This window comes from Numida meleagris, chromosome 3 (genome assembly GCF_002078875.1).
Source record: "Numida meleagris isolate 19003 breed g44 Domestic line chromosome 3, NumMel1.0, whole genome shotgun sequence".
In the NCBI taxonomy this organism is placed as follows: Eukaryota; Metazoa; Chordata; class Aves; order Galliformes; family Numididae; genus Numida; species Numida meleagris.
Genome location: NC_034411.1, coordinates 13,591,809 through 13,615,949, shown reverse-complemented (window position 1 = coordinate 13,615,949; position 24,141 = coordinate 13,591,809). Strand labels below are relative to the sequence as shown.

The 24,141-nt window shown below is 44.7% G+C and overlaps 2 protein-coding genes across 7 annotated transcripts in view; both read left to right on the top strand.

The window, feature by feature from the left end:
* Positions 1-9,477, top strand: part of PLCB4 (phospholipase C beta 4) — a 241,450-nt gene extending 231,973 nt beyond the window's left edge. For 3 of the 5 annotated variants that reach the window (XM_021390076.1, XM_021390073.1, XM_021390075.1), the window contains 5 exons: positions 157-258; positions 1,934-1,991; positions 2,408-2,494; positions 4,585-4,621; positions 7,420-7,524. In XM_021390076.1, coding sequence (XP_021245751.1) covers positions 157-258; positions 1,934-1,991; positions 2,408-2,494; positions 4,585-4,621; positions 7,420-7,508 — 373 coding nt within the window. In that variant the 3' untranslated portion in view covers positions 7,509-7,524. Of the gene's footprint in view, positions 1-156; positions 259-1,933; positions 1,992-2,407; positions 2,495-4,584; positions 4,622-7,419; positions 9,200-9,341 lie in introns of those variants that run through there. The other 2 variants (XR_002436444.1, XM_021390074.1) reach the window with 2 other exon arrangements.
* Positions 11,142-22,988, top strand: LAMP5 (lysosomal associated membrane protein family member 5). 2 transcript variants are annotated; one of them, XM_021390093.1, is made up of 7 exons: positions 11,142-11,240; positions 12,739-12,834; positions 13,080-13,252; positions 13,344-13,475; positions 13,555-13,660; positions 15,063-15,251; positions 21,797-22,988. In XM_021390093.1, the coding sequence occupies exons 2-7, from the start codon at positions 12,795-12,797 to the stop codon at positions 21,973-21,975; spliced, it is 819 nt and encodes a 272-aa protein (XP_021245768.1). In that variant the 5' UTR covers positions 11,142-11,240; positions 12,739-12,794; the 3' UTR covers positions 21,976-22,988. The 2 variants fall into 2 exon arrangements, with proteins under 2 accessions (XP_021245768.1, XP_021245767.1); XM_021390092.1 differs by having other exon boundaries at positions 11,157-11,240; positions 12,736-12,834.

Here is a 24,141-nt window from a genome sequence, read left to right as displayed (position 1 = left end):
ATGAAGTCTACCCAAAGGAAGGCAATTTTGATATAGTCTTGTCTTTCTTCATCCCTAATGCTTCAAGTACAAAATGAACTACAATGTAAAGTCAGGAAACCAATTTCATCTGCGATTGTATTTTGGGTATTAATGATTTTCTTTGGTCATGCCTAGGGAAAGCAAGGAGATGCGTGCGAACCAGGCTAAAATATCTATGGAGAACAGCAAAGCCATAAGCCAAGATAAATCTATCAAAAACAAAGCAGAAAGAGAGAGGTAAGTACCAGAGCTTCTTTCTTGAAAAGGGAAGAACACTGTCCAAAGCTGAAAGGCGAACTCACAGATGAATTCTGTTAAAATCGCTCTTTTATGTAGGGAAACAATGCCTGATTGTTGTACTAAATATATATTTTAGATTATCATTGTAAGTAAGATTTTACTTTTCTCATGTCTGTTCTTTTAATAATTGTATCATCCTGATTGGAGAAATAGAGGTCCTTAACTTTGTACCTGTCAGCTATGAGTGACTGGTGTAGGTCTAAGGATTGCAATGACTGTACATATAAGTGCAATATACTTCTTTGCTGTTGCTTTTTTAATGAAATTAAGACTATTCTGAAAAGGGGGTCTGAGGTTTGGTGCTAGGTGGACTTAGAATAAGTGGAGTGGCTGTGTCACTTAAAACACAGGAGGTGGTACCAGGAAAAGCTTTTCTCCATTTTGCACTGACGAATGGAAGAGGAATGGAACACAAAGCAGGAGTGCTAAAAGTAGTGATAATAAGTGAAGAGGGTGATGAAAGGTAGGAGTGAAAAAGCTGGAGATTTGCTCCACAACAGCACATGTTTATACTCTACTCCTGAACTGAACCATTCTCTTCCTTATTATGTGCCAGTATTGGGAATGTGATCAATATCCAGGCTCAGCAAACCAATAGCACTGTTGCATTTCTAAAAGTGGGTTATTCACAGCACATTTGGGGAAGATGGTCTTAACTGACTTGAGAGACAAGAGAAAGACTTGCCAGTACAAGCTACTTAGACTTTTTGGAGGATTGATTTGCTTTGTAGCTATTTCAGTTTCCAAGTAAGTAGATAGAAGCAGAATCTACATGATGATGTCTTGTAAGATTTCAAGGTTTCCTCTTCACTTCAGGTTTGCCATCTGACACATTCTTTCCTCTTTACATTCCCTCCTTGATGCTGGACTATGTTGGTCAAAAGGCTTGAAATTATTCCTGCTAAATTAAGCCCCTTGAGTGTTACAAAATCCTGGCTTATCAGGCAGATGGGTTGTCAGAAGCCTTGGTAACTGTATGCATAGTTTATGTTATGTTAAGACCTCCAGTAAAGACTCCTAGCCAAATCTATTCTCATGTTTGAATGCAGTTGTGGTTTTTAGGTTTGCAATTAATCTGATTTGGTTCGTTGAACTATTTCTGATACATTTCAGAGCAGAAATCCTAATAAGAGACATTTATGTCTTAGTCTCTTAAGCAAATATTAATTGTATATTTATATTTTTTTGTATAAATAATATCTTTAAGAACCTTGAAGCACTGCTAAACTAACTTTACATATCATCATCAGATGTTTTTTCCTTTACCACTCCTAGAGATATAGCACTCTGCTCTGAATTTATTTTGATATATAGAGTGTGCAATAAGAGATATGCAAATGAATAATAGTTGTTTAATTTCCATCCACTATTCTTCAGTAAGGGAAAAAGTGAAATTTCATTCACAGCAATCTTCATCTCTTTTTTCAAGCCTTCAGTCGCACTGTTAAGGTAATTGGAAATAGTTAGTTGTTAAAACCAGGACAGTGTTTGACTTACCACTAACCCCACATAATCTGAAACTAAAATATACCTTATGATTCTCTCTGTTGATGCCTTTGTTGATGCCTCTTTTTCCAGTAAGTCTTCATGAACAATGTTTGTATCTTTTTAGGCGAGTCAGAGAATTGAACAGCAGCAACACAAAAAAATTCCTGGAAGAGAGAAAAAGGGTAACTATAACCTTGGCAAAGTCAGTGGGCACTATTTATGGATGTTCATTTTCACTTCTGTGCTGAGAATACAGCTCTAGTAAACAAACAAGTGTTTGTCCTTGCTTCTTTCCACATACTCATAGTATAAAGATCTAACTTCTATATGAGAGGAAACTTTTAGATCCGTAAAGTTAATGTTCATTGTTGTCTCTGCTACTTCAGCATAGTATATATGTCATGTAAAATATGCATAAATATATATTTTTATATTAATTGCTCTTCTTAAGACTGTGTGATATAAGGGCCTCCTATGATTTTTTGGTACAATCCAAAGGAGGCAAGACAGTGTATATATGTGTAAGTTCAATTAAGTTTTTGTTTCTTGTATAAATAATGCATTATGTTTTTCTACCAATATTTTTTCTTGTTTATAGCTTGCAATGAAACAGTCAAAGGAAATGGATCAGTTGAAAAAAGTTCAGCTTGAGCATTTAGAAGTCTTGGAAAAGCAGAATGAGCAGGTATTTTATTTAAAATGCTTAAAACAAAAGCAAGCTAGTAAAAATGGTGACCAGAATGAGGCTGAATAAAATACTTCTAAGTGTAAGTCATTACCAAACTGAGGAAAATGATGTTGTCATGATCGCTCACCTATTTGGGGAGTTGAAATGAAGAGGTGAAGTGACTTAAATTATAATATTACAGAACCCAGTTTATTTCTGATGAGTATGTGAAAGCCAGAGTCTGTCATTTCAGCTGCTCAACCACTTTGGCACTCACTGGCTGTATCATTAATAAAAAGTCCACCATACATATTTAAATGACTCCCCAAAAAATACCTTAAGTTTCTTTCATTTTTGAACTTATATTTTTAGTGCTGTTCGGAAATTAGATGTAAAGCACGTGCTCAGAGCATCTCTGAGCTCCAAGAGACGTTTCAGTTTGGACTGAACTGTAGAGAAGTGTAGTAGCATGGGGAATCTTATCTGTACTAGTACACCCCATCCTAATTAAAATACCTTATTATTTTCTGCTTGTTTATAAGCTTTTTTTAAAAAAAGCAAAAGTTGAAGAAGGTACTTGGCAAGGAAATAAAAATTCTAATCTTATTTCTGGTAGAAGCAACACTGTTCTGAGCAGTTCCCTTGCTGAAAGATTGAGGCAGCAGGGCTGTGATAATCACACAGACGTGCAGCAATGCACTTACACGAGTGTAATCTGGAAGGGGAATATATCCAGCAGTTCAGTGAATTGAGAGAGAAAGGGTGTGTTTAATACCCTTTACTTTCAAGGGTTAGGCACTTAATTCTTTGTTATTAAATGTTCAGAATTTGAACTCTCTGGCAGACGGTGTACCATGAATTAAAGTAATCTTGCAGAGGGAGAGGGAAAACTGCATGCAAATCAAATATTTCTGCGGGAGAGTCTTACAACCCCATAAGCTGCAACCGGGTTAACTTGTGAGGTGGTGACAGCAAGTCGGGTCACAAGCAGCAGCAAGTAAGCTGCTACTACTGAGCTCCAGCCACCACTACTCTGTGTTATGATTCCTCCATCTCCCTCTGGACAAGCAAAGCTTTTTAGTGTGTTCCCTGAGAAGGTTTCTGTAGATGCCATCTCTAACATCCAGTGCCATTAGATCTGTCTGTCAGTCTGCTCCTGAGCTGTATCTGCACACAAGTGAGGATGAGGAGACGCCCAGGGAGGCAATTGGATTACAGTGGATCTGCAGCATTAATGTAGAGAGCATCACAGACTGTAAACTGTGCTAGCTGACAAAAAATGATGGGCTTGATCCAAAGACAGATGTTATCAATAGTGTCTTTCACTGTTGGCTTCAGAGGGCTTTAGGTCCAGTGTTTGAACGCTTAAGGACAAGAGGGAATGATTACAGGTGTGCTTTTAGCCACAATGCAATGGAAACATTATGTATAAGGAAGATTGGCTGCTGGGAAACAACTGAATTATTAAAGGAGTCACCTCTGTCAGCATTTAGATTCTTCCCTCACCTGGAGTTACAGCCTCCACTGCTGCGCAGACGGTAACAGCCTACATGATCTTGCTCATATTCCATTTTAGTGTGGAGATGAGGTCAGCTTACATCAGCAGTGATTAAATGGAGGAAAAATTGTTCACGTTCTGGTTATCGCTTTTGTGGGGGCATCCACCACAGGGAGGGTCCCTTAACCGCTTTTTAATTTGATCCATCAGAGCAAATGCTTCCATAGCTGCTCTTCTGACTGCTTCCTTTCAGCCCCTAAAGTGCACCAGTGCAAACCCCAGCAAGGTCTTGCTTTGTTGCTGTATGTATTTAAGTGTGAAAGCTAGTTGGATAGAGATAAAGGTGGTATTTGTTTAATGCTATTTCAAAGTGTTGTTTTTTTTTTTTTCCTGATCAAACAAGTAAAGAAATTTTTCTTACAAATATACAATGTAGGTAAGTAGAATTATGGGTGGAAACAGCCTTCAATACAAACTGTTATGGATTTAAATTTTTGTTTTATGTATGTTTTTCCTGCATTAATTTTTTAGTCTCACTTCAGTTTTCATTCATTTAATTTGCTTCTTGTTGTATTACTCAATTTTGACATTATTATTTTTGTACAAACAGCTTTTGAAATCCTGTCATGCAGTGTCTCAAACACAAGGTAGGATGGACGTATAATAAGCAAACTATTATTTCAGTATGCTTTCCTTCTAAATTAAATCATTATCATTGGAGCCTTCCTTGTAAATGCAACCACTGGGAAGTACCGTTGACATAGTGAACACAATGTTAATCTTGTTTGCACACAGGTATTTGAGCCTGAAACAATATTAACAGTATTTTGTGCTTTTGCCCCTCCAATTCAGATGCATACAAATAGCAATGTAGATAAGAAATATTTTGAGATTAACTTGTATTGTGCATTACCTATTGTTACTGGAAGATATGTTCAGATTTATAAATTGTATGCGAAAGTGTATATTGATCTAAGTTGAACTATTTTAGTGTTAACATACATTTGATCAACTGCTAATATTGATAGACAAAGGATATTCACATATATTAGTATATTAATAAAATAAGAAATTTCACGCTAAAGATAGCAAAGTATAGAATAGATCACTAGAAATAGCCTTCTAGTGTCTGAAGAAGAGACTTCCAGCACTTTAAAACTCACTTTAAAATCCAGTGCATTACAAAGTGCAATAATTATTCTGTGTGGCTGTGCTGCTGTAGCTTTCTAAATAATCACTACTCACAAGAAATCTTGATTAACCCTTGTCATACCAAGGGAAATAGTTGTACTGAGCTTGAACATCCAGTTTTACAGTGTTGCCTGACCTGAATTATTCACTTCAGTTAATGACATAGTTGTATATTTTGTCACTGAGTGTGACAGCAACCACTTTTGCAACATTTATTTTCAGACATCTAATGAAGAAAAAAGCATTCATCGGGCTAGGAAATATATTTTTTATTTTAATAGATGTGGTTCTTAGCCTGTCTCAGATCTCACTAGAGAGCAAGAATATTTCATGCAGAGTCCATTAAATGCCACTAACTTCATGTATTCATGAAGCTTTAACACTGCCTCCCAAAAACTCATCGTATCGTGTTCGTGTGTGTGCCTCAGAATGCACCGTCAGAACTGGCCTCAAACTAGCAAAAATGGGCATCATGATTCTATGCTAATGTGTTCTTTGAAACCGAGTTATCTCTAAAATAATTCTGTACACCGTACGGTGGCATACAGAGTATTTATAGGACACAATGTGCCTGCAGTTAAGTCACAAGCCTACAACGTAGAATGTGTGAGTCACTAAGAAAAAAAACACAGTTTTGTTTTAGTTGGAATTGCACTTCATACACAGGCAAAACCAGCCAACATTTCAGAAGAGGTTGTACATATTGATTTATTTATTATGTTTTCACATCTCCATGTTAAAATTATTTCTTCATTATGTTCAAGCTTTTAAGTCATTTAAATGGGGAGCACTGATTAATTTTTAATCATATTTATGACAGTTTCTTTGCTATTATCATAATCACATTTTTTTTTCCCCGAGATGATGGTGATGATTATGAAAGTACAAGGCTAGATTGTTCAAGAAGGCACATCTGCACAAACGCACATTTACCTTGCCAGATGAATGGCTATGCATCTCATTACTTTAGATCTACATCTGCTCATTTTCACATATTCAAATGTCTTTACTCATCCAGAATAGGTGACTACTTGAGCAGGAACTTGTATATCAAATTTCCCTGTCAAAGCAACATTTACAAGTTTTTCTGCAATAGGTGACTTAAATCAAATCCAGTAACCTGCCTAACAGATACAAAGCAGTTATACCAAAGAAAAGATTAGTTTGGTTTTCCTCTTCCTAAACCTCTCCTAACCCTCAGAAATTTGCTTGTAAAGAGAACTTGCACTCTGGGTCAAGTTATTCAGAGTCCTTTGAAGTATGGATTTAAATATGTTCCCAAATTGAGAGCTGTCACTGAAAATGAAGAGATGGGGACTCCCTGGATCTTTCAAACCACAGAGTTTCAAACCACAGCTCTATTTGCAGTCTACAAGGAGCTGCAGGAGGAGTGAGTGTTTATGACTGTGTGTGTATGAGAGAGAGAAAGAAAATTTTAAAAGCTCCTTCTAAGCAGAGGATTCCCAGGCCAGATACCATTTGTACACAAGTGTTTTAACTCTGCTTGCAAAGCCTGAGGCATGCAGAGCTTATAGTGAGATCTGGCATGAATTCATTGCTGGATTCCTCACAGTGCAGTTTGGTGCGGTTTCAGGTGGATTCATTGTGTGTAATCCCATGGAGGGTGTGTAGCAGTAGTCTAATCTTGAGTTGAAAAAGTCCATCTCTGTAATAATAAAAGACAAGTAAGCTCTCAAGGCCAGATAAAGATTATTTGAAAAATAAGGAAAGAAAAAAAGTATTATTTTGCATACTGTAAGGGGGATGTTACACTCACTTATATTGATCATTTGTTGACTTTATGGAAATAATTTTGTCCCAGATTGTGAATTAAATCTGGACATTTCAGGAAGTAAGCACGTTGCAGTACTCACACAGCCGTGTTTGTGCAGACTTTCCCAAATATGTTTCTTATCAGGAGAAATAGTTCAATCAGCATCTGCCTGGTTCCCCTCCCTCCCCATCCCCCAGAATCGGTGCTTTTGCATTTTACTATGTATTTCTTCAGAAAGTCAACCCATGAATTTTGGAATAAAATCAAGAATATTTTACATTAATTAGTAGACATCTGATTTTGAAAACATCATGACTTGGTGGGAGGGGGGAGACACATCATGTTATTACCCATGTATTTAGTGTGTTTAGCCTGTACTTCACTTAGATGCTATCATAAAAACAAAAACAACAAAAAAACAGACTTCAATGTGAACACAAGGTCTAATGCAATGATTCCTGCGGTTATTTTGGAATGCAGGCAAAGGAGATGCAGCAGATGGTGAAGCTGGAAGCAGAGATGGATCGCAGGCCAGCAACAGTGGTCTGAAGCCTCAACATGCAAATTGAAGTTGGAGAACATAGCATCCTTAAAATGAGAGCAAAATTCAAAATGTTATTGCTGAGGTAGAAAAGTTGGCTTTTTTTTTAATATAGAAAGTATAGCTATGGACCACAGAGTTTTAAGTTTGCATTGTTTTGTTTTAACACTGGGCGCTGAATTTCCTTTGTTGGATTTCCATGATTAGAGTTTCCTTTGTTCAGAAAAACACTAATCAGAAGATGAAGAGTTTGTAAACCCAGTCCTATATTCCTTTCTGTATTTCAGCAGGCAGATTGTCTGCATCAGAGTTACACAATTGGAGCATTGAAACAAAACAGATATTTTTAACATCATTTCAAATGGCAACAAAATTATAGTCGAGTTGTTATTTACCATTTGTGTTCCCATGTGTGACATATCATGTAGAAACCCCATGCTGCCACATCCCAACAAGTGACTTGTCAGATGCTCGGCACCTGATGTCATCAAGCCCATTCAGCAGGATCTTTTTCTAGGTCACTGTAATAACATTGGTCCCAATCACTCTAATGAGTAGAGTCTGGGCAATTCTTAGTTATATTCCAAAGTATTTTTCAGGCAGCAGGCAGTAAGCAGTTGAAAATTGTTTATCTTTGAAAGTACAATATGTACTAAGCCATCCATCAAATTCACCAACTGTAACAGTAACTTCACAGGATATTTCCGCTGTCCCATAACATCATTCACAAGTGCCATATCAACTCTGTCATGTCTGAAAGAAGATATATCCTGTGTAAGTTACTGCAATGGTTAGCATGAGAGAAATACAGTGTATTTGTGCCAAAATTGCTCAGTGCTCTAAGGGATTGTTTATTAGGCACTTTAAGAAAAGTTTACATCGTATGTTGCTTGTACAGAAATTGCGTTTTGATCCTGTTGCTGCAGACCCCAGATATTACAGTTCATTGTAACTTAAAGATTGTTTTAATGGCTTTTGGCAAAAAGTTTGTAACTGTGAAAATGTAAAAAGTATTTATACACTTCAGAATCATGACATTGTAGAAAAAAAACACATACATGTTGCCACATGATAAAACTAGTAAACAGAAATGCTAAGAGTACGTTTGCATGTGATACAAACGCTAATAAGACTGTAATGCCTACTATATGACCACAGTCATTCTACTAGCTGGTAAATACCGAATAAACGTATGGCACGGAATCTTGTTTGATTAATTACAAAGACTTTTAGCATAAAAAAGGTCTCTCTATGTATGTGTGTATATTAATTACATGGGCATTCTTGATACTTCTAGTAAAAGAAAAGTACATAACTAATTTAATTTTACACAAAAAGTATTTATGCAGATTTTCAGAATTTCATATCAGGAATAATCTTTTTATGTCCATTAAATACAAAAACAATTTGCTAATGTGTTAATTTGCATGTTTCCAAAGCTTGCTGTAGTTATATTGCAAAACAATGCATGTAAGCATTCCGCTTGGAACTTGTCCATGCTGCCAATTCGAAGATGACTGCATGGAAAACTGGTAGTTTAGAACAAATCAGATTCCTGATTTCAGTGTACTAAGCACCACTTCCTTTGTTGTATATGCCTGTACAAATGAATTCTACATATTCCTATAAACAAAATAAATGAAAAGAGATAATTATGTTATTGTCAGTCCGGAGATGAAACTTTCAACTTCTCTAATAAAATCTTAAAATTCAAAACCCATAGTTGTGACCATAGTGGATTGCAGGGATGGTGTTATTATTCCCTATGACTTTTTAATACGATGTATTTCCTGTAATGTGCATAGTGTAAATATATTTATATCATAGCTTATTTATTGAAATGAGTCTTTTTTCTTTTAAGTGATAGAAGAACTGTGCAGCAGCGTTGGTCTTTGCAGCACCACAGAACAGCTTGAGTACAGTGTAGCAGCACTACCTTGAAAACTCAACAGCCCGAGTACAGTGTAGCAGCAGTATCCTGAGAATACAGCTGAGAGAGAGGTCAGTGAAGTATTTAGGTGTTTAAGGTAGGATTTAAACAAACACGTGGTTCTCATTCGAAATTCCCATTTTGATGCACGTAACCTATGGATGCACCTCCAGCTCGTAATGATCTGCAGTGTTGTAAAGACAAGTTGTGCGTGCACGTCCAGAACGGCTGCCCTGGGAGCAGCTAGCCCTGCTGTCTCTGAGCGCGGCTGGTCCTCTTTCCAAGTGCTGGAGGGAGCTGGGAGCGGCAGCGTTTTCAGAGCATGCTGGACAGGTTCTGGCATCTCAAAAAAGGCAGTGATTTTTATTATTTCTTAATTAAAAATATCTTCTAAAAGACAGCTGGTGGAGGCGGTGCTGTGAGCTAGAATTTAATATTGGTGCCTACCACAGCGGTTTCTAGCCAATAAGGAGAATGAAACGACAAACCAGGTACAGAAGGAACCTTATGGTAAAGCCCTGAATATTACTGGTGTTCCTAGGCTCAGTTACCGATCTAACTGCATACCTCTGCACTTTGTTAAAGAATTAACTGGAAATGGAGGACCTGGCTTCAGTCCGCTTTTCTCTTTGAGGAAAATCAAATCTCTCTGTCTTAATTCTCTGACAAGTATCACATACATTGTGGAATTAGCTGTTTTGGGAGGAGCAGACTGTCTACAGCCTCCTTTTGAGTCTGTGCTCGCTGTTCAGCCAGGAGTGAGACATTGATTGAGTCTGAGAGAAAATGTGTTGCTGTGAAACCGCAGAGCTGGGTTAGCCTCTGATCCAGGCTCAGCTCCCAGAGCTGCTGCTTATTTCGTCCACTGACAATTTAGCATAAAATGCAGACAGTAATTTGAAATTAAGTGATGATTTTCATCAGCTAAGTATTTTGAAATACTGCTTAAGTAGTATTTGATTCAAAAATTATTTGAAGTTTGGCTGCTAATGTAATGAGGTGAGAATTTCTATTGAGATGAAATAGGCTAATCAATTTGAACATTGATACTGAGTTAAAGCAATTTAAAATATTACTCTCCACTGGGATAATGGATCCCACTTCACTAAAATTACATCTGAGAAAGTGGTAGACTCTCCCTGGCTTGATCTCTTCGGATAAATGTGGTGCAGCTGTGATAGGGAGGGTCACACCGCCCTGGCTGGGCAGGGTTTTTTCACTCCCACTAATCTGGGAGCTAGTCATTAACTCACCTGTGTCCAAGTGACACAGGTGAGTTAACGATCCCCCACCCCACCCATCCCACTTGAGTGCAGTTGAAGTGCACTGTAAGAGCCACAATATGCTCCTCATGGGCTGATTTCCTTGCAGACTCCATGTAGTGTTTGTTACCCGCAGGCTGCCTGTGGAACTGGCTGCCAGTGGCAGGCACATCCCAGGACTGCTTGGCTCTTTTTTTTTGCTGTGGAAGGCCGCATTAATGCTGCTCTGCAGGCTGGAAGCAGGGGTGCTGCTAAAGCTGCAGGAGTTTTTGTTCTGGGCTCAGGGCTGTGGGTCGGGCTTGCCCTGCCCCTGGCACAGCTGCTCTCGTTCAGCTGCTCCCTGGGTAGCCTCCTACACAGGCTGGGTTCAGGGGCAGCTGCTCGTCATCATGCAATCACTTGGAAGCTTAGAAGCTACCTCAAGGATGTTTAAAATTAAGTAGGGGGTTAGAGGATGATGTGGAGGTTAGTTAAATGCTGCAGTCTTCAGTGAGAGACCTGAAAAAGCATGCTATTGAACTCTTGTGAGAAATACAGTCTGATGTGTTCAGAGGGTCTCCCATAGAAGGTAAGAGCTTTTTCTTTCTGTAAATAGTCTCCTACAACTGTTCTGGCTCTGTTGGGAGAGGCAGGAGTGACTCTTTATCATTGAAGAAAACAGAAAATAGCAGAATATAATATTTAAAATGTAGCACGTGGGAAAGGAATTCAATGAAATAGTTACAATCAATGTGTTCTATCAGGAACTTTTTATTTTTGGGGGGCTATTTCCCAGCAGGAAAACCCTTCTCAAAATCCCTCTTTGCAGTTGTCCCCTGGCAGAGAAAGGGCAGCTTTGCAGAGACAGCAGCCTGCTGCCAGAACTTGCCTCAGAACACCTCACTGTGCACAGCTGAGGACTGCTTCCTCCAGACTCCTTTTTCTGAACTAGAAAAGCAAATTCCTAGTGAATCTGTGTAAGGCCACATGCTCCAAATAGCTGCTGTCCCTTTTGCTTTTTATGGAGGAGAAAACATCCTTCATAGGCTCCAGTTCCTTTTTTGCTGCTTGTGAGACTCCTCTGGCTTGTAAGTATTGGGGTGTACCCTTCTCTTCGTACCTTTGCGGCCGAGAGTGGTATCACTCTGAGGGACCATAGAAGCTCCCGATGTGAGGCAGAAAATATTTCCGTGTCGCTAAGCGGCAAGGGGAAGGCGAAAGTGGCGGCTCGGAGAGCCGTGCTGCGGGCAGCTCCGCCAGGAGCCCCGGGCCGGCAGGCGGAGGGGTTGGGGTGGGAGAGAGGGAGCCGCTGCTGGGAATAGGCGGCCTGCCCGCCTCAGGGCGGCCGGAGCACCCCGCGGCGGGGCCCGCTGCCTGCACACCCATCCCCTCCAGTCTGAGGGACGGACTCTGCTCGGTGCCCAAGCGTGCCCGGAATGCCCCCCGTGCCTCCCTCCCCAGCACGCCTCCCCGGCGGTGTGGGTGCTGCTGAGGACCGCTATCCTGAGATCTCAGGTGTGCCCCCGGTCCCTTACAGAAGGGTGCCGGCTTCGCTCCTGACCTTGCCGCACAAAAATAGCTGCCCGTTTCGTTCTAAATTAACGCGCTAAGCAGCTGCTCGCCTTCGACGAAATTATTGCCGGTCCGTGAGCAACCTGGACTACATAACCCCTCCTCCATCCGCGGAGGACCAGCCGCTGTCCTGGTTTAGCTGTGTGCGTCCCACGAGCAGCAGCTCCTGCCGCTCTTAGACCCGCTCCGGCCGTCTGCCCGAGGTCCCCGCTCTCTGCCGGGATCCCCGCGGGGATTCCCGCGAGCCCCTCCACCGAGCGCCGCCCGGGGGAAGCCCGGCTCCGCTCCCCGCCCCGCACCGCCCCGTCCCTCGGCGTTGGCACCTCCGTTACCGCCGGCATCTCCCCTCCTCCCGTCCTCCCCCTCCCCGCACACCCACGCACTCTTCCCCGGCACTCCGCAGCGGAGCGCTTTAGCAGCCTGTGCGGCTCCTCGGATAGGAGGGGCTGGAGCTCTTTACAAATTGTTCCCCCCCCCCCTTTTTTTTTATTTTTTTTTCTTCCTCTCCTCTGGAGCGGACCCTCTCGGAGCAGCAGCTGCCGCCGCGGGCACGCCGTGCCGAACAGGGAGGATGGCCGCGGGGCGCCTCCCGGGGTTGCTCTTTCTCTTGCGTGAGTACTGCGGGTCGCGATACTTCCCCTCGCTCCTCTGTCGCGACCCGGAGCCACGTCGCGATGCGGACGGCGCTGAAACAGTTCCGGCGCTGCTTAGCCCCGGTTCCGCTTCACCGCCACCGGCCGCCCCATCGCCGGTCCCCGCTCCGTCGCGACGGGGGAGCTGGGTCCCGCGGGCTGGGTGCGGGCTGCCGAAGGGGCGAAGGGCCCGGGGCCGCCGCTCAGCGCCTCTGTGCCCGCAGACGCCGCGGCTCGTCTGGCTGCCGAGCAAGAAGTTGAAAACCTCTCCGGGCTCTCCCCTAACCCCGAAAAGGACATTTTTGTGGTGCGGGAGAACAGAACGACGTGCCTCATGGCGGAATTCGCCGCCAAGTTCGTCGTCCCTTACGACGTATGGGCCAGCAACTACGTGGATGTGAGTGGGGCCGGGGGGGCGGCTCGGGTGGGTGGCGGGGCTGGGGGGCGGCCGCGGAGTCGCCCGCCTGAGCCCCGCTCCCCGTTGGCAGCTGATCACGGAGCAAGCCGATATCCCGCTGTCGCGGGGCGCCGAAATGAAGGGCAAGTGCGGCACCAACGAGTCGGAGCTGGAGATCTCCTGGCTGGAGCGGGCGTACACCCTCAAACTCTTCTTCCTGAAGGTACGGGGCCGTCCCTGCAGGCTCGGGTGCGGGGGTGCGCGGCCGCGTTGCGGAGCCCTGACCAGCCCTGTCCCCGCAGGAGGGGCACAACACGTCCCGCGGGCCGGAGGCTTTCTGGAGGCTCAGCCGGATCCAGTTCTCCTACGACACCTCCGAGCGCACCTACTTCAAGGACGCCGTCAGCCGTAAGCGCCCGGGGGACGGCACTGCAAAGCGCATCTGGGGGCCGGCAGCGTGGGGCCGGGGGGACGCGCCGGCAAGCGGGAAGAACACGCCCGCCCGGCAACTCGCGGCCGGGTGCCGCTTCCAAACCCCGTATTCATTCCCACCCCCCCCCCCCCCTTTTTTTTTCCCCTGTATTTGCGTTTTTAATCGCTCGCGGTTGCCGCGGGAGGGGGAGCCGAGCTCTAGCTCTGCCCGCTGCCTGCGCTGCCCCGAGCCCGCCCGCGAGTGCGGGGGCAGCGGGACCGGCTCTGCCCCCGTCCTGCGGCATTTGGCCCCCGCAGCAGCCTGCGAGGCTACTTTTTTCCTCCGTCTCGATGTCTGATGAATAGGTGGGAAGGCAGCGGTTTCCCACCTATTCATCATATAGGTGGGAAACCTATTTCATCGTATAGTGATGAAACGGACATCAGTGTTCTTTGCACATCCACACCCAACAGCGGTCGAATCATCTTTCTCTGGGTTTCCTTTCTTTTGGCTTTCGTTTGGGTTTTATCTTGCTTCCGTTTGGAAACGGGTCGTCCTGCACTGAAAATTAAAATATTGTCATTAGCAATTTTTTTTTTCAGCAAGATTTTCAAACTCCGGTGCACAGTGCATTATGAGTTTATGGCATGAGACTCGCTGGATGTGGAGCTGTATTTCCCGCTTCTTCCCCCCACCCCCCCCGCTGCTTTTGTCCCTAAAATGCAGTGGTGACAATGCCTCAACACCTGCAAATACAGAACACTCTTTGCTTTTCTGTGCTGCTGGAGGGGAACAAAGGGCTGCAGACCAGTGGGAGGTGAGAGGCTTCCCTCTTTCCACCTTGCTGAGCTGCATTCCACTTTCCTTTATGAAACATGCTTGATATAATGAGAAACTATTTTCTTGTAATCTATACTTGGGTGAACCGGCCACCTTTGTTCTCGGGAAGGGTGTTATGGCCTGCATTGCTCTGCAGTAAGACCCTCCAACTGCATTGCTGATTCCACCTGAATTCAGGGTTGAATTGCAGCCGCTGGAGTTGCTCTTTCCCAAACATAGGGAGTACAAGTACAGTCTGAGGCTGTTACCTGCATGGACATCAATAGCAACCACACCTCTGGCTTTACTCTGGCTTTATGGACTTCAAGTCCTGTGACAGGAGTGTGGCTGGAAGCAGTTGTAACCAGGTGACCGCAGTGCGGGTATTGTCCTAGCTGCATAGGGGTGTTGTGCAGTCTGCACGGTGCCATCCTAGGAGAAAATGCTGCTTTGAGAGCGCTGAAGCGTTCAGCCACCATGCGGCATTCCCAATGTTCAGTGTATTAGCTTTGTTATAATTAAATCACATTGGTCACCCAGAGGCAGGGCTTGACCTTGGCTCTTTCTGCACTTTTGCAGCTGGGAAGCACACAGCCAGTTCCCATCGCCTCTCTGCCCTTGTCACCCCAGCAGGGAAGTCCTATGAGTGCCAAGCGCAGCAGACCATCTCCCTCATCTCCAGTGATCACCAGAAGTCTGTGCAGCTCTTGTTGTCTGAAGTCCGCATCCAGCCCTTTGACATCACTGCAGATTTTGTCTTCAGTGAAGGTAAGGCGTGGGGTGAAGACACATCCCGCATCTCCGTGCACTGCTGTGGTCTTTAGGATGCCTTCATTTCCTTGAGGAATCTGGGTCTCACCTTTTATTGCAACACCGTCTCCTCCCTGTGGTGGGTTGTCAGTGGTCCTTGAAGTCTCTCCCACCTGTTCCTTGCCTCCATGGTTTCTCAAAAGCTTTTACAAATTCAGCCCAACTGTTTGGTCGCAGCACAGGCTGTCCTCACATGAGCATTAGCTTTTTGAGGTCCCATCTGGCTGGGTTGGCAGCCAATCCCCAGGGAGTCCCATGGGGTAGAAGTATCTCCTCAGCATCACCAGAGCTACATTCAGGACATCTCCGGGGTTCTGGGCAACAGCACATTGAGGTTAAGATTGGGAAATGTTTATGATGCGTGTTCAGGTTGGTTAATGCTCATTTCAGGGATGACGGAAGTGTAAAAGGTACTTGGGCAAGAGCCCACCGGATGCTCATCTCTATGTTCTTGTTTAGGCAAGAAGTTTCTGCTTCGGTGTTGGCTGTGCTAGGTGGGCTAAAGCTCAATGCATCCCTGTGTGCAGTCCCTGTGCTAATGGCTTCTGGGGGCTGGGGGAAGGCTGGTGCTTGGGGATGTCTGTGTGGGGAGCAGAGGAGGGTGGCAGGAGATGGATGGATGCAGTGGCTCAGCAGGAGAAGGCCATAAAGCCTTTGGTCTGTCTTGATGTGATGAGCTGCCTATCCACCTTGAGATTTGTCTTCAGGGATTATAGTGACATAGGGATATCCCTGCAGCCAGACTGTGGTCTGCTGCTGCCTGCTGAGAGGGAAAGATTGTGGCTCTGATGGTGTCTGAAGCCCCGGGGTACTGACGTGATCAGCATTACACCAAAGCTGACACTGGGAGGAAAAGATCCTCTCTCGTTCGAGTCTGTAAATTTGAACTGGAACCACACAGGAACCCAAGGGTGGAAAGCAAGATTGATAGGCAGCTTTGTCCGGGGCACACTGTGCGTCAAGCACATGGATGCTGTCCTTCTTGTCAGGTTTCTTTAATGTTAATTGAGAATAAAAATAAAACATGACTGAGTTAATGTGTGTTGTTTGCATGGCAGTGTGTTGCTGAAGTCAGCAATACTGCCATGGGGCAAATTCCTGCAGATTCTGCTTTTGTTTGTCCTGAGGAAGGCGTGCAGTTCCTTCTCCCTAGCTTTCACCTGTGTTTTCCCTCAGGTTGGATGAGCACTTTCCTGTGAGTATTAGTGCTTCAACACTGGCTCCCTCTTTAGATATTTTGCTAAAGCAATACTATAACATCATTATTTTAATGAGACGCAAGTGAAATTTGTAATGGCCAAATCTTTTAACAGCAAGCTAGAATATAGTGGTGTTATCTTCAAGCCCAGCATTGAAATCATGGGCCTTTATTATTTAGCATGTGGGAAATACTGTAGAACGTGTGCTGAGCACCTTGTGACTCACGTTCCTTTCACTACTATAGTAAATACTTGCTATTGTGTTGCTCTGACAGTGCTCCGCAGGGCTGAATTACTCATGGTAAGGCTGGTTTTGGAGGGAATAGGTTTTATCCATGAAACAAATATGTTTTTTTTTGTTGTTTTTTATAGAAGTAGCATCACGTTTTGCATTTGAGGAGTAAAAGGTAGAATTCCGTACTTTGCTATAATTTCTGTTGTATGTCTTCATCCTCTCCTGGTTCCTAGGGATCCAGGCTTCCTGCAGGTGGGGGCTGGCTGGACAGACCTTGGAGGGTAAGAAGGGAGGGTATTTAAAATACACAGGTCGGGACTGAGGCTTGGCTGCAGTGTCAGTGTGACACCGTACTTGGAGTGCAATAGCTCGCAGTTACAACAGCCAGGCTCAGCGTTCGTTGCGAAGGGGGGATACCTTCACTTTTTTTGATACGCTCTTTTGGTATCAGTCTGTAAATATTATTGTTATTTATTATTATTGTAGGGCTTTGTTTGCTCATTTTATGCAGGACGTGGGGAGACCCCAGTTGATGTAGCAATTTTAAAATGTGTGTGGGGAATTCCTCCTTCTGAGGGAAGCATCGTTTCTGCCTTTGTCAAGCTTTCTGCTCTGTTGCCGTTGCTCTTGTTATTAAATTACCTCTTTTGATGTAATTCCACTGGAGCACCTGGAGAAGATGGCCAGAGATCCAAGAGAGTGGTTATCTAACAGCAGAGCTCCGGCCCAGGCTGCGTCTCGTCCCCACAGCCCCGCGGTCTGCCGTGTGCTTGCCGCATGCATGGCAGAACGTGATCCTTTGTGGGGTCTGAGAATCACTGCCAGTCTGAAATTACTGTAATTAGCCTTCTCCTTTTTGGTTCATTAATTTCCCATTAGGTAAAATTCCTATTAATTATGAACAAGCTACAGAACATCCTAAAATATTTTAGACTAGAGCACGAGACCTGCTAGAGCGGAAGATGGCCCTACACCGCCAAGCGGTGGTGGGGAATGGTCTCATCGTTCGTCCTCGTGCTGTCCTGCCTGGAGGAGATTAAGGAACTTGCAGCGATTAGATTGCTTTCATTTTTTGAATGCTTGAAGTTAAGTGCTGGGATTATTATTATGTATTTTTCAAGACATCGCTTCCAACCAGCACACAGACATATAAGTATAGGTACTTCTTTACCTTTTTCAGTGTAAAAGATCTTTAAGGTCCCTTCCAACCTAAGCCGTTCTATGAAAGCAGCAGAATTTTTCATTCAGAGATTGGGACTTTTTGTTTGTTTTTAACAGAAAATGTGTACATTTCTTCACCTTTAAAATCAGCAAAAAGAGAGGTAAATCAAGAGGGTGAGAGGAGAACATCTAAAGGGGAGAAGGAGCCACACAGAAACTCTACGGTTTTTCATGAAAATCCTCCCAACTCCAGCCACACCGGCATCCAAGGGCAGGCAGTGGGGGGCTTCCCCCTCCCGAGCTGCCCCAAACGAAGGCTGTGTTTTCTCAGGGTACCAGGCAGCCCTTCTTTGTGAGGTGTGTGACCTCAGCTAAAAAGCGCACTACCTTAATTTTTTGAAATCAATCACTTACAAAAACCCATCTCAAAAATCCATCTTGTCATGCCAAACACTGCCAGGCTCTTTTTCCATCCATTTAACAGCCCTTGCACCACATCTCGGGCTTGCAGTTGTGACTGCGGAAAAACGCTGTCTGATTTTTTTTTTTATTATTATTTTTTTTTCCTTGCTGCTGTTTGTTCTGCTGAAGGAGGCTGAAACAAGAAAATGGGCCTGTTGAGTGGTTTTGTAGCCTACTGCTGAAATTGGACGAGCATTCACCATAGAAACCGTGGCGGTACGTGAGCCGCGGTGCCTTGCGCCGCCAGAGGAGGCTCAGCACAAAGGAACACACCTGCGCGCATCCTTTGTCATCCTCCCACAGCTCTGTGCGGGGCTGGGGTTGCGGGGTGGCACGGGGTGGCCCTAGGAGGCAGCCAACCTCCTGGCATCGCCCCAGCTTCCTGCATGGTGAAAATTCACTGGGAACCTGGGCACCTTGTTGAACCTCAGCAGTTTGGGCAAATGCTGAGATCTGTGTGACCTGAAGCAGAGTCTCAGGGAAAATGTGATGGAAAGGGGCTGTTTTCTTGCAGAAACCATTGATGTAATATATATATGTCTGTTCCCAAAGTGACGGTGTTTGATTTGCTGTGCACCAAGCAGTCCCTCTGCTCGCACTGGGGTTGCTCAGACCAGATGTCTGAGTGTGGGGCTGCCTGGAATTCCTGCACCCCCTGTCCCTCCCGCTCCCCTTTTCCATCTTCTTTTCTTCTTCCATCTGCTGCTGCCTCCTTGCAGGGCTGCAGGCCTCAGCATCTGCATTGCCTTAACTTCTAGGGACGAAAGTGCTGTATGGTTGTTGAAGGATAGAGTTATAGATATGGAAAGATATGTTACAACATGAATACAGTGTTCATACAGTGTTAGAGTATAGAATTCATCCCCTGAGCCTGCAGCGTCCTGAAAGCTGTAGCTCTGAGCAGCTGGGGTTGTGCTTAGTGCTTTTGGGCACCTCCCTGCCACGCTCCCCACAGCCCAGCCCAGCTTCTGTGTGCTTTGAGAGCAGAGGTGTCAGTGAGCAGCTCCCGTGGGACATAGTGGATGTGCCTGGGTGAGGGGCAGGTGCACAGCTGCCTGCAGTGCCTGGGCAAAGCACTTTCTGCCGAGGGAATGCAGCAGTGTCTGGCTGGGGGCAGCATGCTATGGGGTGTGCTGCTGGATAGCGCTAGCTTTGCCTTGGTTTTTTTTTTTTTTTCCTGTTGGCATATTTTTTTTTCTTGTAATCCTCTTTAAAAAATGTCATGAAAAAGAGCTATCTTCCATGGCTGCTTGCAAGAACTGACACCTTTGTGAGTTGTGACTCAGATGCTTAAATACAATCGTGGCTTCCTGTGGACACGATTTTTGGCTGCGTCTTCTGACAAATGTTGTGCTCTGTATCTAGTTGGCTTTGGCAAAAGATGGGCATTCAAATGTCTCAAGCTGGTCCTTGAGAGTTGGGTTAGCCCTGCAGCTTTTAGCTTGGGCTCTTGCTCTGCCCACGGAGCCTCATGTTGACCCCATTCTTCCGAAAATCTGGCGTTGCTCCTGTTTAAGGAAATGTGTGTGGGCAAACCTGCTGTGTTTGAGCACAGGTGAATGTCCGCAGCTGGGATTACGGCAGACTTGTTGCAGTGTTCTGTAGGATTTAAGCTGAGTGCTTTCCCAGCTGCTGCTTTGCACCTCTGTGCAGTCAGGGGGTCCTGGACCCGCGTGCGGCTGCTCCTGCCATTGGGACCAGGCAGCTGTTGTGGTTCTGCTCAGTACTGCGAGCCTGGTCAGGCCTCAGCATCCTGAACTGGGGGGAATTCCATAGAGCTCTGGGAACCTGATTTGGGTTTTTTGTTGTCCTTTTGTTGTTGTTGTTGTTGTTTTGTTCCCCTTTCTTCTTACTACAAACAAAACCCCTGCATTGCAGCAACTGCCGAATGCCTGTAACAGTCCCAGTGATTAATTGCTCCTCTGGTGGAACAGTGAGTAACTGGAACTGAAAGAACACTTCTTTGTCAGACTATATCTCACTTTTGCTTTTTTGTTTCACTTCATTTGTGGCTCGTGCTGTTCCCAAACACATTCCTGGGAGGTGGGCTCTGCTCTGGGAGGCAGCGCAGCTCCAGAGGTGCTGCCAGCACTGGAGATATGGATACGTCCCTGCTGTTCCCTCCTGCCTGGGCTCAGGGGTGCCAGGGTTTTTCCTGCTTCTTTCCACGTACCTACCGCTGGAGAGGGTCGCAGAGTTTGCTGTTCCCAGCTATTCCAGATCTCTGCATCTTGCTGCATTGCATCTCTGCATCAGCTGCTGGGGGAACCCATCTGGTTTCTCGTGATGGGAGGAATTAGTGGTGCCCTTTGTTGTGCGTGTCTGACACGTTTCTGTATCTTTTTTGGAAAGTTATTCCTATTTCCATTGTTTACAGCAGAATCCTGGCACTGTGAATAAGACAATCCAGGGACCAGAGCACTGTCCCTGCTGTACTGATAGATTTATTTTTCAGGGCTGGCATTCTTGTTTTGGTGTGGCAGCCCCGCCTCGGCACCACCAGCTCTGCCTGAGCATCAACAGGGAGAAGTGAGATTTTGGTGAGGAAGAAAGTAAATCATGAACCTGTCTATTGCCTGTAATAGGCTGTGGCAGCGTAAGGGGGCTGAACTGAATTACCAAGGTGCTGTGTTTCCCACTGGTGACTGTGCATGTGCAAGCTAAATAGAAAAGTGTGTTCCCATCACAGCAGTGGTAATTTTCTGGTGGTTTATTGAGCGAGGGTGAGGATTCACAGGCCAGGGGGAAAACCATAAGGGAGGCTCATGGTGCCTCTGTTCATCCTTCTCTGTATTTGACAAACAAGATGGGCTGCTGTGATGCTGCTTGTCCACAAACACAGTGCTCTGCCAGCGCTGGCACGCTGCCCTCAGGCAGCTCACAGGGAGGGGGAAGGGGCTGGTAGGTCTCTGTCAGCCCTCAGACAGAGGGGGAAAAAGTCTTTTAACAATAAGCATGGTCAGATTGATGCAGGTTCAAGACATGCTGATGTCAAGGTCTCGTGATATCACCTTTATAGTCTCCAAATAAACAGAGCAGATCTTCACCCGTGGTCAGGAAGCTACAAGCTCTTTTGCTGTCCTGCTCCCAACACTGGTGCTGCATTGGTGTGGCACAGAGCTCCAAAGAGGAGCTTGTGGGTCTGAACGCGCTTTTCTTCTACCGTGTCAGCTGGCATGGTAAAAGACGTTCCCTCTCCCTCCAAACCTGTGCCATGTCTGTCATTTCAGTTTCCTCCAAAGCAATTGATTTTCTCCCCAGGACTCTGATAACTGTTGCCGTCTCTTTGTTGGTGTAGCTTTTTTTGCTGTGTAGGGATCCCGGCGTGCAGCTGACTCGTCCAGGACAGCTTCTCCAGGGAGACTGGTTTAGTACGGTGGCAGGAGTTAACATTTGCAATGTCTCACTCATTTCTCTCTTTATCTTCTCATTTTTTCCTCCTGCAGAACACAAGTGCCCGGTGGACCAGAGGGAGCAGTTAGAAGAAACCCTGCCTCTGATTTTGGGCCTGATACTGGGGTTGGTTATCGTGATAACCCTCTGTGTTTACCACATCCACCATAAGCTCACAGCCAACCAAGTGCAAATCCCTCGTGACAGATCTCAGTACAAACACATGGGATAGGCGACAGGACCGAGCGGCTTGAATATTCATCAGGTAGAAAAAGCAAAAGCACTTTTTTCTGTGGGAGAGAAAAGGTGGTTATGAGGGGGGAAGAGATGGTATTCACAACACCCAACTGTGCAGGTATTTTGTGGAGATGCATGAGGTTACGCTTTAATACAGTGAGTGCACAGACACCGCTGTCTCCATAAGACAACCAAGCATATTTAGGAGTCTGTCTGTGGCAGTAGGTGCTATGAATACCCTCTTAATCAGATGGTTTGAACACCTGCAATCAAATACTTCATGTTAATGGCTAACACGGGGGCAAAATGTTTCTGTTTCTTCCTTTTTTCTTCTTTTTTTTTCCTCAAGGGACTCTTACCTCCCCATTGCACTACTCTTGGTGTGTGTTCTGTCTCTCTGTGTACGTTCAGGGAGCAGGGCTGGGGGGACAGGGCCATTGCATGGGCTTCATTAAGGCCCTCTGAGAAAGGGGCTCGAACCACATTCCTGGCATTTGCACTCGTGTTAAGGAAAGCAGGAAGAGGTACAGGTGTACATTGGAAAAATTCAGGCCAGGTCCTCAAGCTGGTATAAACTGGAGTACTCCAGCAGAGCAGATTGCAGCCAGCTGAGGAACTGGCCCAACACTTGAGGTGGAGTGAAGAAAGTTTGTTTTTGCTTCCTGAGCCACATCTGAATTAAACTTAACAAAAAAAAAAAAAAAAGAGGAGAGAAAAAAAAGAGTATTGATACACAAATTATAAAGTGCCATGCTACTGCAAGTCAACTGAGAAATGCTTCTGGCTGGACATCCTGCACGTATTGTGATTGTTGTTGAGATGTTACATTGCTACCTGCAACTGCTACCTTCACAATGAAACAAAAACAAAAAAACAGAAATATTCAAGTTACTATGCAGATTATTCAGGTATAATCTAATGTAACAGAAAACATGTAAGGAAACCCTGGGAATCTAATCTTAAATGTAGGCCATTTTTAAATGAATTAAAACATGTACATATGTCGTACTTGATTTCCGTTGTTATTTTGAAACACTGTAATGCTTTTTGCCAGATCTGTGGTATCTACTGGGACAGGTGTGACACTGCGCGGTCAGATGGGATGCTATGCAGCACGGCTTGCAATTCTAGCAGTAGTTTGGTACAGATGGTTTGGTGATGATATTCTGTGGGTGCTTGATGTTCTGTCGTTTGTTGGCAATTCTTACTGTTCTGATCTCTGTCATTTCTTCCTTAGGTGTGTTGTGTGTGAGGGCATGTTTCACTTGGGTCCCATCCGGTTCCCACTGAAACCTTTGTCTTCCCTTGGCTCTCCAAGCCTTGTCTTAGTTGAGGGTATGGAAAAAACACCTTGTTCTCCTTCAAGATCCAAATGAGAAATTCTCTCTTTAGTTCAGTGTTGAATAATGTGCCAAGGACAGTAGTGTCATTTCAGTGTTGAAAGCGTTACTTGGATTTATATGTACTTATGGCAGGAGTAAGCTTAGGGTTGGGTTTTTCAGCCATGTGGCTATAGTAAAATCAAAGCAGAATTCAATTGTCTTGCTGAACTGGCGCTATGCTGCAGTGGAAGAGCAGCTGTCAGTCTGCACCAGCTGTAAAGGCAGAGGGAGGGCTGGCTGGTGAGGCACAAAGCAGCGTGCGGGCAGGGGCTGTTGGCATTTCAGTGTGTGATGCCAACGTGGCAGACTTAAGGTTTGACAGAGAAGACCGAAGATTTGGGAAACCCCACCCATACTTCTTTAAAAGTCTCGAAAGAGAACCCTTCGCAGCTTTCAATTCAAACTGTATTTTGGCTAAGTTATTGAATTGTCCATCCATTTAGACTTTCCAAACTCATATTTTTGAAATTCTTTGAGAAGTTAGTTAAAAAAAAAAAAAAAACTGTACTAACTTGAGGATGGCAGTGTTTCTATTGTGCTTTCATTTATATTTAAATATTTTACATTTCAATTTGTATTTGGCTTTTAGTCATAGATGGCTTATCACGAGCCAGCTGCAAACCCATGCACTTGGCTTTATGGATGTTTATGAACACACAGTTGAACGTGGATAAATATGAGGAACTTGTCAACCTACTAAGCTCTATAAGAACCTGTAATAATTAAGTACTTACTAAAACAGCTGTTAATGACTTGCAAAGTACTTATGAATAGAATTT